The sequence below is a fragment of the Thalassophryne amazonica genome, chromosome 16 (genome assembly GCF_902500255.1).
Source record: "Thalassophryne amazonica chromosome 16, fThaAma1.1, whole genome shotgun sequence".
Lineage (NCBI taxonomy): Eukaryota > Metazoa > Chordata > Actinopteri > Batrachoidiformes > Batrachoididae > Thalassophryne > Thalassophryne amazonica.
This window is the reverse complement of record NC_047118.1, coordinates 39,484,018-39,496,759: the sequence shown is the minus strand read 5'-3', so window position 1 is coordinate 39,496,759 and position 12,742 is coordinate 39,484,018. Positions and strand designations below refer to the sequence as shown.

General features: G+C 42.2%; 1 protein-coding gene and 1 long non-coding RNA gene across 2 annotated transcripts in view; one reads left to right on the top strand and one right to left on the bottom strand.

The window, feature by feature from the left end:
* Nucleotides 1-12,742, top strand: part of LOC117527330 (meiosis inhibitor protein 1) — a 176,069-nt gene that overhangs the window by 103,038 nt on the left and 60,289 nt on the right. Inside the window, exons 16-18 of the mRNA XM_034189645.1 lie at nucleotides 2,712-2,772; nucleotides 3,665-3,762; nucleotides 10,698-10,878. Of these exons, the coding sequence (XP_034045536.1) occupies nucleotides 2,712-2,772; nucleotides 3,665-3,762; nucleotides 10,698-10,878 (340 nt within the window). The remainder of the gene's footprint in view (nucleotides 1-2,711; nucleotides 2,773-3,664; nucleotides 3,763-10,697; nucleotides 10,879-12,742) is intronic.
* The window catches only part of LOC117527333, a 45,462-nt gene continuing 41,848 nt past the window's right edge, over nucleotides 9,129-12,742 (bottom strand). Inside the window, exon 3 of the long non-coding RNA XR_004565496.1 lies at nucleotides 9,129-9,259. This is a non-coding gene — a long non-coding RNA (uncharacterized LOC117527333). The remainder of the gene's footprint in view (nucleotides 9,260-12,742) is intronic.

Below are 12,742 nucleotides of genomic sequence, written 5' to 3'. Positions count from 1 at the left end.
GCGATATTCAGGGTGAGAAGCTCAGTCATTCATGAGGAGCTCGGAGCAGAGCTGCTGCTCCTTTACAACTGAGGTGGTTCAGCATCTGGTAAGGATGCCTCCTGGGTGCCTCCCTAGGGAGGTGTTCCAGGTACGTCCAACTGGGAAAAGACCCCGGGGAAGACCCATGACTAGGTGGAGAGATTATATCTCAACACTGGCCTGGGAACGCCTCGGGATCCCCCAGTCAGAGGTGGTTAATGTGGCCCGGGAAAGGGAAGTCTGGGGTCCCTTACTGAAGCTGTTGCCCCCATGACCCGATCCCGGATAAGCGGTTGAAGATGAGTGAGTGAGTGAGTGAGTGCGTACGTGTGTGCATGCGTGCATTAACAGTTAGGAATTACACACATTTTACTACCTAGTCCTTTTATTTTTGGAGCTCAAAAGTGTTTTTGACAAACTAAATGTAAGGGTTATTTTTAATATATGTATCATTATTTTACAGCCACTATTCATTTGACAGGTCAGTGGATGGACACACAGTTTACTGAATATGTCTCAGAGTAGTGAGGGAAGCCAAAGCCACCAAGACCCCTAAACAAGTCTGATGGGATTGTAGGCTTTGGGAATTATGTAGAGTGCAACTTTTGTCTGTTGCATCACCATAACCTCAGCTTCATGGTGGAATGAACCTGAACTGCTACTACTGAGGTGCTACCTAGATTCACAGAATTTAACAGTATCTCACAAGGTGTGCTGACGAAACTCATGATGTCTACTAGAAGCACAACTTGTTTATTTGATCCTATACCAACAAAATTGTTTAAGGATCTTTGGCCCATTCTTGGGCCGACTGTGCTGGAAATTGTTAACCTTTCTTTAAACTCTGGATCTGTTCCAAATTGTTTTAAATCTGCAGTGGTTAAACCACTACTCAAGAAATCTAATCTTGATCCTGGTGAATTGAAAAATTATAGGCCGATATCAAATCTATCATTCTGCTCTAAAATTCTGGAAAAGGTGGTTTCACAGCAGCTTGTGGACTATCTTACTGAGAATGACCTTTTTGAGCCACTGCAGTCTGCTTTTAGAAGACATCACTCCACAGAAACAGCACTTATTAAAGTAGTTAACGATCTTCTGCGAGCAATGGACTCGGATACTACTACAGCATTGGTGTTGTTGGATCTCAGTGCTGCGTTTGACACAGTTGATCATCATATTCTACTTGATAGGCTAGAAAACTGTTTCGGGATTACTGGAACTGCTCTTGTGTGGCTGACGTCTTATCTGTCTGGTCGTTCCCATTGTGTTTTGTGCAATGACACTACCTCTGACTTTAAGGGCATGAAGTTCGGGGTTCCGCAGGGATCTGTTCTGGGTCCCCTGCTTTTTCCCTGTATATGGCACCCCTTGGGAACATTTTGTGGCGTTTCGGGGTTGCTTTTCATTGTTATGCTGATGATACTCAGTTGTATATGCCGATAGCTGCTGGAAATCCTGTCCACATAAAATCTTTACAGGACTGTCTTGCAGCAGTGAGAAGTTGGATGTCTAGCAACTTTCTGCTTTTGAACTCTGATAAGACTGAAATGATGGTTCTTGGCCCAGCAAGACATCGGCACCAATTTGATCAGCTGGCGCTTAGCCTAGGTTCATGTGTTATACATCATACTGACAAAGTGAGGAACCTTGGGGTAATCTTTGAGCCTACGTTGTCCTTTGACCTCCACATTAGGGACATTACGAGGACTGCTTTCTTTCATCTGAGAAATATAGCAAAGATTCGCCCCATCCTGTCTATGGCTGATGCTGAGACTCTGATTCTCGCATTTGTCTCTTCTAGATTGGATTATTGTAATGCTTTATTCTCTGGCCTGCCGCAGTCTAGCATTCGAGGACTTCAGTTGGTGCAGAATGCTGCTGCCAGAATTTTGACACAAAGTAGAAGGTTTGACCACATTACTCCCATTCTGGCATCCCTTCATTGGCTACCGGTTTCTGCCAGATTGGATTTTAAAGTTTTATTGTTGGGTTATAAGATTGTTCATGGACTGGCGCCTTCCTACTTGGCGGACTTGGTTAAGCCCTACGTACCTGCGAGGCCTTTGCGTTCACAGGGGGCAGGGCTTCTGTGTGTTCCGAGGATGAACAAAAAGTCTGTGGGGTATAGAGCCTTCTCCTACTGTGGTCCAACTCTTTGGAATGATCTACCTGCTGTTATTCGGCAGTCTGACACGGTGGAGATTTTTAAATCAAGACTGAAGACCCACTTTTTTTTAGACTGTCTTATCATTAATTTTTTAATCTGTTTGTGTTTGCTTTGTAATTTCTTTTTATTCTACTGTGTTTTATCTTTTAACTGTGCTTTTCTTGCTTTTAATTTTGATTTTAGATTAATTTGTGTTGTTGTGAACTATGTGACGCGCCTTGGGGCGACTTTGTCGTGATTTGGCGCTATATAAATTAATAAATTGAAATTAAATTGAATGGAACAGAGGAGAATTTTCTTAAAAATAAGACTCGAAATGTCAGCTACTGTTTGCCAGAAGACACATGAAATGCTCGAGCCTAGATTTAATCTGTTTTCTTGGACGAAATATTCCCAGAGATCTGCTTGCTGCCGCAGATTAGTTGAAGGTGGTGTGTAAATAATGTTATTGTTATGACCTTTCTTCTTTTCTTTATATTTTTACTGCCTCATCCTTTGATTTTGCTCTCCACCTCCACAGCATCCTCTGGTTTCTACAGACTGGCTCTGGAACACAAAGGTGTCCTGTGTGGAGGAAACAGGTGCACTATAAATGCATAACCTGGGGACACACACACACACATGCACGCAAGCAGTATAAATAGTGACTGTACGCTGTAGCTCTACATGCATATGTATTAAAACACGGTAGCCCTGAAAGTTGAGTCGACCCTTCCTGACTCTGTTGACAGTGGTGAGGATGCTAGAAGCTCTGCTGCTGATGTCAGGGAAGCTTGTCCCGGCCACAGCAGCAACAGCTCTCCTGCTGATAACGTTACAGCTGCACCCTCCAACAGGCACAGCAGGAAAGGCTTAGACACACTTTGGCTCAGAGAGGAAATACGCTTCCTTGTAATTAAAAACACTTTCATTTCAAAGGCAGTGGAGGAATAACAATTACTGTTAAACTATTAAATAAAAAAGAGCGAGCCAACCAGAAAAAAGTGCTTACAGTAGAGACAGTAGGTCCTCCCCCCAACCCACAAACAAAGCTGTCAACCTACGGAGAAACCACTAATGTTTAGAGGGTTTTTTGTTTTGTTTTGTTTTGTTTTCCAATAAGCCAATCTTCTCAGAAATGTGTCTGTCTCAGATCAACAGATGTGGAGCGTCGCTGTGTGAGTGTGGATAAATGTGTATTTGCATTTGTGTGTGCTGCTGTGGTCGTGAGTGTGGTTTGAATCGGTAGATTAGCCGTGTGCTCTGACATAAAATGAAACTCAACAATGCAGTGTCTGTGTGTCAAAGGACTGAGTCCTGTCTGTCAAAGTTCACTCACCACCATACTGACTGAACATTTTGGATGAGGTGTACTCTGTTCATCTCACTTTTTTTAACTTGACAGTTTTTCTCACTCTGTCTCAAACGTGCTTATTCAATTTATGTTTATTTTCTCTTACGTTTGTGGGCATTTCTCTTTCTTAATTCTTTCAGGAACCCAAACCTGAATACAACTTGCTGTGGGTTTATACAGAAACTCAGCATGTGTCTTCTTTCGGACTCAGACCCTGTGTCTGGGTCCAACCAGCATGGTATGAAAATACAAACTGCACACAGCAATGCAAACCCACACTTTGTTCCTGTCACTTTCCGAGCAATGATGTCATGTTTCTTCCAGTTATTTGAAACTAAAGTGTCGAATGCAACTGGTAATACTTTGCAAGATTTGTTTTGTACAACCCCTGGCAAAAATTATGGAATCACCAGCCTCGGAGGATGTTCATTCAGTTGTTTAATTTTGTAGAAAAAAAGCAGATCACAGACATGACACAAAACTAAAGTCATTTCAAATGGCAACTTTTTGGCTTTAAGAAACACTGTAAGAAATCAGGAAAAAAAATTGTGGCAGTCAGTAACGGTTACTTTTTTAGACCAAGCAGAGGGAAAAAAAAATATGGAATCACTCAATTCTGAGGAAACAATTATGGAGTCACCCTGTAAATTTTCATCCCCAAAATTAACACCTGCATCAAATCAGATCTGCTCGTTAGTCTGCATCTAAAAAGGAGTGATCACACCTTGGAGAGCTGTTGCACCAAGTGGACTGACATGAATCATGGCTCCAACACTAGAGATGTCAATTGAAACAAAGGAGAGGATTATCAAACTCTTAAAAGAGGGTAAATCATCATGCAATGTTGCAAAAGATGTTGGTTGTTCACAGTCAGCTGTGTCTAAACTCTGGACCAAATACAAACAACATGGGAAGGTTGTTAAAGGCAAACATACTGGTAGACCAAGGAAGACATCAAAGCATCAAGACAGAAAACTTAAAGCAATATGTCTCAAAAATCGAAAATGCACAACAAAACAAATGAGGAACGAATGGGAGGAAACAGGAGTCAACGTCTGTGACTGAACTGTAAGAAACCGCCTAAAGGAAATGGGATTTACATACAGAAAAGCTAAACGAAAGCCATCATTAACACCTAAACAGAAAAAAACAAGGTTACAATGGGCTAAGGAAAAGCAATCGTGGACTGTGGATGACTGGATGAAAGTCATATTCAGTGATGAATCTTGAATCTGCATTGGGCAAGGTGATGATGCTGGAACTTTTGTTTGGTGCTGTTCCAATGAGATTTATAAAGATGGCTGCCTGAAGAGAACATGTAAATTTCCACAGTCATTGATGATATGGGGCTGCATGTCAGGTAAAAGCACTGGGGAGATGGCTGTCATTACATCATCAATAAATGCACAAGTTTACGTTGATATTTTGGACACTTTTCTTATCCCATCAATTGAAAGGATGTTTGGGGATGATGAAATCATTTTTCAAGATGATAATGCATCTTGCCATAGAGCAAAAACTGTGAAAACATTCCTTGCAAAAAGACATATAGGGTCAATGTCATGGCCTGTAAATAGTCCGGATCTTAATCCAATTGAAAATCTTTGGTGGAAGTTGAAGAAAATGGTCCATGACAAGGCTCCAACCTGCAAAGCTGATCTTGCAACAGCAATCAGAGAAAGTTGGAGCCAGATTGATGAAGAGTACGGTTTGTCACTCATTAAGTCCATGCCTCAGAGACTGCAAGCTGTTAGAAAAGCCAGAGGTGGTGCAACAAAATACTAGTGATGTGTTGGAGCGTTGTTTTGTTTTTCATGATTCCATAATTTTTTCCTCAGAATTGAGTGATTCCATATTTTTTTCCCTCTGCTTGGTCTAAAAAAGTAACCGTTACTGACTGCCACAATTTTTTTTCCTGATTTCTTATAGTGTTTCTTAAAGCCAGAAAGTTGCCATTTGAAATGACTTTAGTTTTGTGTCATGTCTGTGATCTGCTTTTTTTCTACAAAATTAAACAACTGAATGAACATCCGCCGAGGCTGGTGATTCCATAATTTTTGCCAGGGGTTGTATGAAGTAGAGCAGAGCTGAAAATTCAGACTAACTAGGGAATAGTACCCATGGACATGAAGACAGCAAGGGCTACAGCAATCTGACATTTGACCCCAGTTACCTTTACCTTCACCAAAATGATTGGCATCTGGCTGACCTTGTCAGGACAGTTCTCCCTACTGTATATAGGAAAAATCGACCCAGAATACATTGCATCATCAACATTTTTTTTTTGTTTTGTTTTGTTTTTTGGTTTTGTTTTTTGTCAGTAAACACCCTATTGTCATGATTTTCAGAGTGCAAAAATTTCAGGTATATGACAGCCCCACTGCTGAAAACATTTCTCATTGTAAGGGGTGTTCTCTGTAGTGGAAAAGTACACCGGAAGCCAGTGAGTCTCGCAGAGAAAGCTGTAAAGGTTTATCCAAGTTTGGAGAAGTGTGGCCACGAAGAATCACAGAGAAAGTGACGGTGGGTGACAATGGCAGGCAGCTCTATTCGGAATCTTAACAGAAGAGCTGTGTCATGGACATGGGACTTGAAACGGCTACCAGCTGTTTGTGTTGGTGATGTGTCCACTTACCTGCTTGTTGACTGTGGACGGATAAATGAAAAACTTGAACAACACAAATGTGACATTGGCTATCAGATATTTACTGACACCACAACACGTCATGGAACTTGTAGAACTTGGAAGTATTAAAAGGGACGACTACTTTGTTTACATATGAAGACATGTGAAACAGCAATAGCACTAGACAGCAGAATAATATTGATGTTGAAAATTTTTTATTTTTTTTACCATGATCTTGGCCAAACTGAATTCTTTAAGGGCAATTTCAGGGTCAACCTTCACTGTCATACCAAATTTGGTAAAAATCATTAAAAGTACCTGGGATGAGTATGTCAGCAAGTAGACAGAGAGACATGTCCTTGGCCCCAGTGATTGATCTTTGGCAAATGTGACATTATTTGGATAATTCCAGAACCCACCTGTATATATGTGACAAATTTGGTGTACATCCGAGTGAAAGCAGGAATCATTTGCAAAATATGTAAAATCGTAGCTGCATCCAATGCCTCGTACACCTGTTGCTACAACTATTTGCACACACCAGTAGCTGAAAGACAGAGTGTGCGCTGTGCGAGCCCATCGAACCCTCTTGCAGCAGGTGTCGGCCAAATTCCAGGTGACATGCACGAACATCTAAAACCGCTTGCTTGGCAGTTAGAAAATGTGTGGCCATTCACACTGTCATCAAAAAAACAGTAAGCAGGCAATCACTGTCAAGGTGGATGTGCAATTTGCCTAAGTTCCCCACAAGTGTGGCTTTGCAAACAGACACAGTGACACGTTGGTGTGTGCGCTGAACTGACAGGAGGTGTGGCCGCTGACACGAGCAGCTGTGGGGAGCTGTGGATCTGGACGTCACGGCTGGGATGTCCAGAATGCCACGGCTGGGGGCAGCTGTCCTGCGGCGCGCCATCCACAAGAAACGCATGTTGGGCAGGACACACACGTGGGGCCGGCTGCACACACCGACAGCAGATATGGACATAAGAGCGCCCTGCTTCTCATTCATGTCATTTCATGACTGTACATCTGTGACCATGGGTCATCTACAGAGGAACAGATGGATCATATTTGTATTGTCTTGATAAGAGGGATTCAGTACAATGTGGTGTTTTAACGAGGTCTGTCCATAAAGTATAGGTCCTTTTCATTTTTTTCAAAAATTATATGGATTTCATTCATATGTTTTAACGTCAGACATGCTTGAACCCTCATGCGCATGCGTGAGTTTTTCCACACCTGTCGGTGACGTCATTCGCCTGTGAGCACTCCTTGTGGGAGGAGTCGTCCAGCCCCTCGTCGGAATTCCTTTGTCTGAGAAGTTGCTGAGAGACTGGCGCTTTGTTTGATCAAAATTTTTTCTAAACCTGTGAGACACATCGAAGTGGACACGGTTCGAAAAATTAAGCTGGTTTTCAGTGAAAATTTTAACGTCTGATGAGAGATTTTGAGGTGATACTGTCGCTTTAAGGACTTCCCACAGTGCGAGACGTCGCGCAGCACTCTCAGGTGCCATCATCAGCCTGTTTCAAGCTGAAAACCTCCACATTTCAGGCTCTATTGATCCAGGACGTCGTGAGAGAACAGAGAAGTTTCAGAAGAAGTCGGTTTCAGCATTTTATCCGGATATTCCACTGTTAAAGGAGATTTTTTTTAATGAAAGATGTGCGGGTGGATTGCAGCGTCGGCTCGCAGCCGCCGCGACACTCCGCCACAGGAAAAACACCTCTGTTGGAAGCCTTAAGGACAAGTTGGAACATGTCCAGCTGTTAAACAATTTCTCATATACTGAAAGCCATCAAAAGCCGCCTGGATTTTACAAATGGTTATCAACACGGAGGTATTTTTCCTGTGCCGCCGCACCGCGCCGGCTGCGTCCCGACGCGCGGACCCATCCGCACGTCTTTCATTAAAAAAATCTCCTTTAACAGTGGAATATCCGGATAAAATGCTGAAACCGACTTCTTCTGAAACGTCTCTGTTCTCTCATGATGTCCTGGATCAATAGAGCCTGAAATGTGGAGGTTTTCAGCTTGAAACAGGCTGATGATGGCGCCTGAGAGCACTGCGCGACGTCTCGCACCGTGGGAGGTCCTTAAAGCGACAGTATCACCTCAAAATCTCTCATCAGCCGTTAAAATTTTCACTGAAAACCAGCTTAATTTTTCGAACCGTGTCCACTTCGATGTGTCTTACAGGTTTAGAAAAAATTTTGATCAAACAAAGCGCCAGTCTCTCAGCAACTTCTCAGACAAAGGAATTCCGACGAGGGGCTGGACGATTCCTCCCACAAGGAGTGCTCACAGGCGAATGACGTCACCAACAGGCGTGGAAAAACTCACGCATGCGCACGAGGGTTCAAGCATGTCTGACGTAAAAACATATGAATGAAATCCATATAGTTTTTGAAAAAAATAAAAAGGACCTATACTTTATGGACAGACCTCGTATATAGTGTATGGTTTTATTTTTTTTTTTTAATACATCCAGGTCCTTCCTGATATCAGGCAGTTCCCCACACCTTTCACAGGACATTGATGGGAGGTCAGTGGTAAAGTTTCTGACTGGCAATCAGAGCTTTTGGAAAATGTGGCTTTGATTCCCGTGGGTGGCATGTAATTTTTATTTTTTTTAATTGCACAGCAGCTGCGCGATGTGTGAAAAGCTGCTGTGGAAAGCTGCTGTGTTCCCGCGTGCATGGAACCATCGCAGCATATATTTTTTTATTTTTATTTATTGTTTCTTCACAGCAGCTGCACAATGTATAACCACATCACGCAGCCGCTGGCACTGTGTTCAAATGTGCACGATCTGTCATACCGGCATCGTGCTCGCCTGCCCGGACTCCTGAACTTACCTCCATATGTGTGCCGCTACTGATGGACAACAAAGTGAAAATCATAATTTTGTGTTTTAACCTCAAAGTGTGGTAAGACCGAGAACTGAAACAGACTCAAAACACAGTGAGGCAGTGGGGACAGGAAACAGTTTATTTTAACAGTGCTGAGAATGGGGTAGATCTAATGGAGACCGGGAGGTGAAGACACTGGAGGAGGGGTTGCAGGTGCAGGGAGCCAGGCGGGCCAGTGGAGGTGGTGGCCACTGCAGACTACACAAAAAGACAAAAACACAAATTAGGGCAAAAATTCCTAAACCAGAAAATACAGACTGAGTTCTAATACAAGCAGAAACTACTCAGGAGGCCAGTATTACCACTTCAGAGAACAGAAAGATCTGGCGGTGTTCTCTTGTTCAGCTGAAGCTTAAGTAGGACGCCACTGATTTGATGCAGGTGTACCACAGACGCAGGTGATGATCAGCTCCAGTGGCAGGAAAACACAGAAAAGAGGGGAGCAAGACAAAAAGGAGCCAGACTGATCCTTCAGACCACAACACAAGGACCTTGACTGTTGCCAAAACAAACCCGTTAATGGCAGTTTTGGGGTTGACTGTCATCCACATAAGTTAGGCCAAATGACATGGAAAGAGTAGGGGAACAAAGCCAAGTACACATAAGGGTGTACTTGGGTGAGCCTTTGTATTACTGATTTATGAGGACCGGGGGGATATGTCATCTCCTGATGACTTTTGCTAAATGTTTCAGGTGGGGTCAAGCCCCCTGACCCCGCTAGTAGGAATGTGGCTTCCACACACCCATTCAAGTCACAACCATCCCCCACCACCACCTTCACTACCTTCACCTGAAGCTAGACTAGCCCTTGCAAACATAGACATAGAAACCTATAACCCCTTCAGAGTTGTCATGGTTGGCTCAGTGGTTTTGCTCCCTAGTCTCCTTCTTGCTCAGCTAATAGGTTTTGAGAACTGCCCACTTCAGATAGATTTAGCATACAGAACCATACTGTTTGTATGGTTCTGTATGCTGTACAATGATTTATGTAAATGAAGTTCACCACATATTGAGTGACTTGGAAATGTTCATGCATAACATCCCAGGACTTGTCCAAAGAAAACTAACATTTATTATGTATACTGTATTTAGGTTGTCTAATTACTTATGTCCTGTGAAAATGAAGGGACTGTGTATGAAAATGTAATTCCTAAATGGGTAATGTGATGTAATTATTAAACCACCTTGGAATAAAGTAGAAACTCCATGTTTTCAATCGCGTCTGGATTGTTTCACTTCACTTGTGATGTCCAGAGGCAAAATTACAGAAATTGCATCACTGTCCACATACTTATGGACCTGACTGTACATCTTTGTTATTGTATTATATTGCTCTCATGTTTAGATGTAACATATGTAAATAGAAAAAAATAACCCTCTTCATTTTAATGTGTTTATGAATGTATGTATTTTATTCCGTAAAGCACCACTTTGGCTTGGATTCATTCACAAAAACAAAACTGGGCCTCAGGGCTGTTTTTGCTGTGTATTACTTCATTCCATCAATCTCTCGTTTTTAGCTTTGCTTTTTTCATCATCACCTCTCTCTGTCTATCATTGTGTTATTCCTTTCTTGCTTCTTTTATTAAACCAGTTTCCTTTTTGTTTCCATTTTCCTGTTTTGTTCACCACCCAGATGCTGAGGAGGTGAATGATCTCCTGCAATGGAACCTGCCTTCTCTGTGTTGCCATTTGTCAGAATGGCCCTCTCTGATGTGTGAAGCCCCGGGGCTCCAGCTGTCTGAAATCAAAGGTCCCAGAGCCACTAAATATTGTCTAGTCATAATGTTGCACATCGCCCTGCAGCAAGGAGACAGGTAATGGGGTTTGCACATAAATAACTTGAATAATTATGGAGGTTAAATCAGCACATTTTGCACTCTTCGAAACAAATAGGTAGTATATGTATATGGATGGCAGGGGTGGTGGCCAAGTGGTTAATGCGCTTGGTTTCAGTGCAGAAGGTTCCGGGTTCAAATCCCACCCCTGCCACATTTCTCCATGTAATGTGGGGTTGCGTCAGGAAGGGCATCCGGTGTAAAACCTCATTCAACATGCAGGTTGATTCTGTGGGATAAATTCGACTACCAGTTTCAAAACCAAGGTTCAGATTTGATTAGATTAGATCAGATTAGATAGAACTTTATTAATCCCTTGGGAAGACTCCCTCAGGGAAATTGACGTTCCAGCAGTATTGTATAGCACCATACAGGGTAAGAAGCACACAGAGCATCAAAAGTGAAAGTAACAAAGAAAACTATTTGCAAATATAAATATAAATACACAATTATAAATGCCAGACAAACTGATTGCTACTGGTTTACAGGCTACTACTGCTCCTCTCCTTCCCGTCCTTTGTCTTCCTGTTACTCCTCCTGCCCCCAACTGAAGAGTTATACAGTCTGATGGACTGAGGGACAAAGGAGTTTTCAGTCTGTTAGTTCTGCACTTGGGAAGGAGCAGTCTGTGGCTGACGAGGCTCCTCTGGTTGCTGATGACAGTGTGCAGAGAGTGACTGGCATCGTCCATAATGTCCAGCAGTTTGTCCATTGTTCTCTTCTCTGCCACCATCACCAGAGTCCAGCTTCATGCCAAGTTCTAAGTCAGTTCTAAGTCTGTGCTTTTCGTTGCCCATCTCTATCCTTAGGAAGGACCGATCTACCTAGCTGTAAATGGGTTCTAGCCTTTTCTGGGCAGTAACCTCTGAAGGACTGGTGTCCTGTCCATGTGGAGTCATAGACTCTCATTTGCTTCACGCTACGGTATCCCAGCCCATTGCTTCTCGCGGCCTACCTGAATAGGGCATACTTCTATCTCTTGTTTTATGAGCTTGCTCACAGGTCTCCAGTGTTCACTAAATCACTGGGAATTCACAGCTGACATTATGGCAGTATAATTTTCAAATTACTCAAAAATGAATGTCATTTGGTGTTTTAAAAGTCTTTAGCAAACCACTGCCTGAGGTACATGGGCTTTTGAATTCCTGCTGATGCATTAATCATTTTTTTGAGTTTTTTTATTAAAGTTTTTATCCAATTTAAATTTTTATCCAAATAAAATCTGGTTTCACAGCTTGGACCAGCTATATTAAACACAAAAACACAGGTGCCACAAAGCTGGAAATACGCACTTTATGTTACCAGATATATACAGGTCTGTGTATCCATAGTTCCTTTCTATAAATATCAGTCACTCAAATATCATATGCATATGCACTTCTACTCCCACAGTGACAGACACACACACTGTTTAAATATGATCTGATATATCTGCACCCAGTGCTGGAATACTGATTGGTATGCATAGTTGTGCTTTCATTAATTCATCACAACTGTAACTAAACTATCATGAAAATCACAATCAAGCATCAAATATTTATAGCACTCATTAAATTGTACAAAGTGCTTCACTACAGAATATAAAATGAAAATATTAACATGGGGCAATGATGAAACGAGCCAAACATCAAGCAGAATAAACAAAAAATTCTAAAGCTGGCAGCAGGGTTTTCATTTTTTAAAAACAGCCCTTGACCAAGATAATGAATGTGTATAGATTGTGTTGTTAGTTTGTGTGTGAGAAATGCCTGTGCTTTGTTTATGTCTCGGCCTGGTCATGTTTTTGGAAATGCAACTGACCAATGAATATTTCAGCAAATGTAAAACAGGATTTTGCTGATAT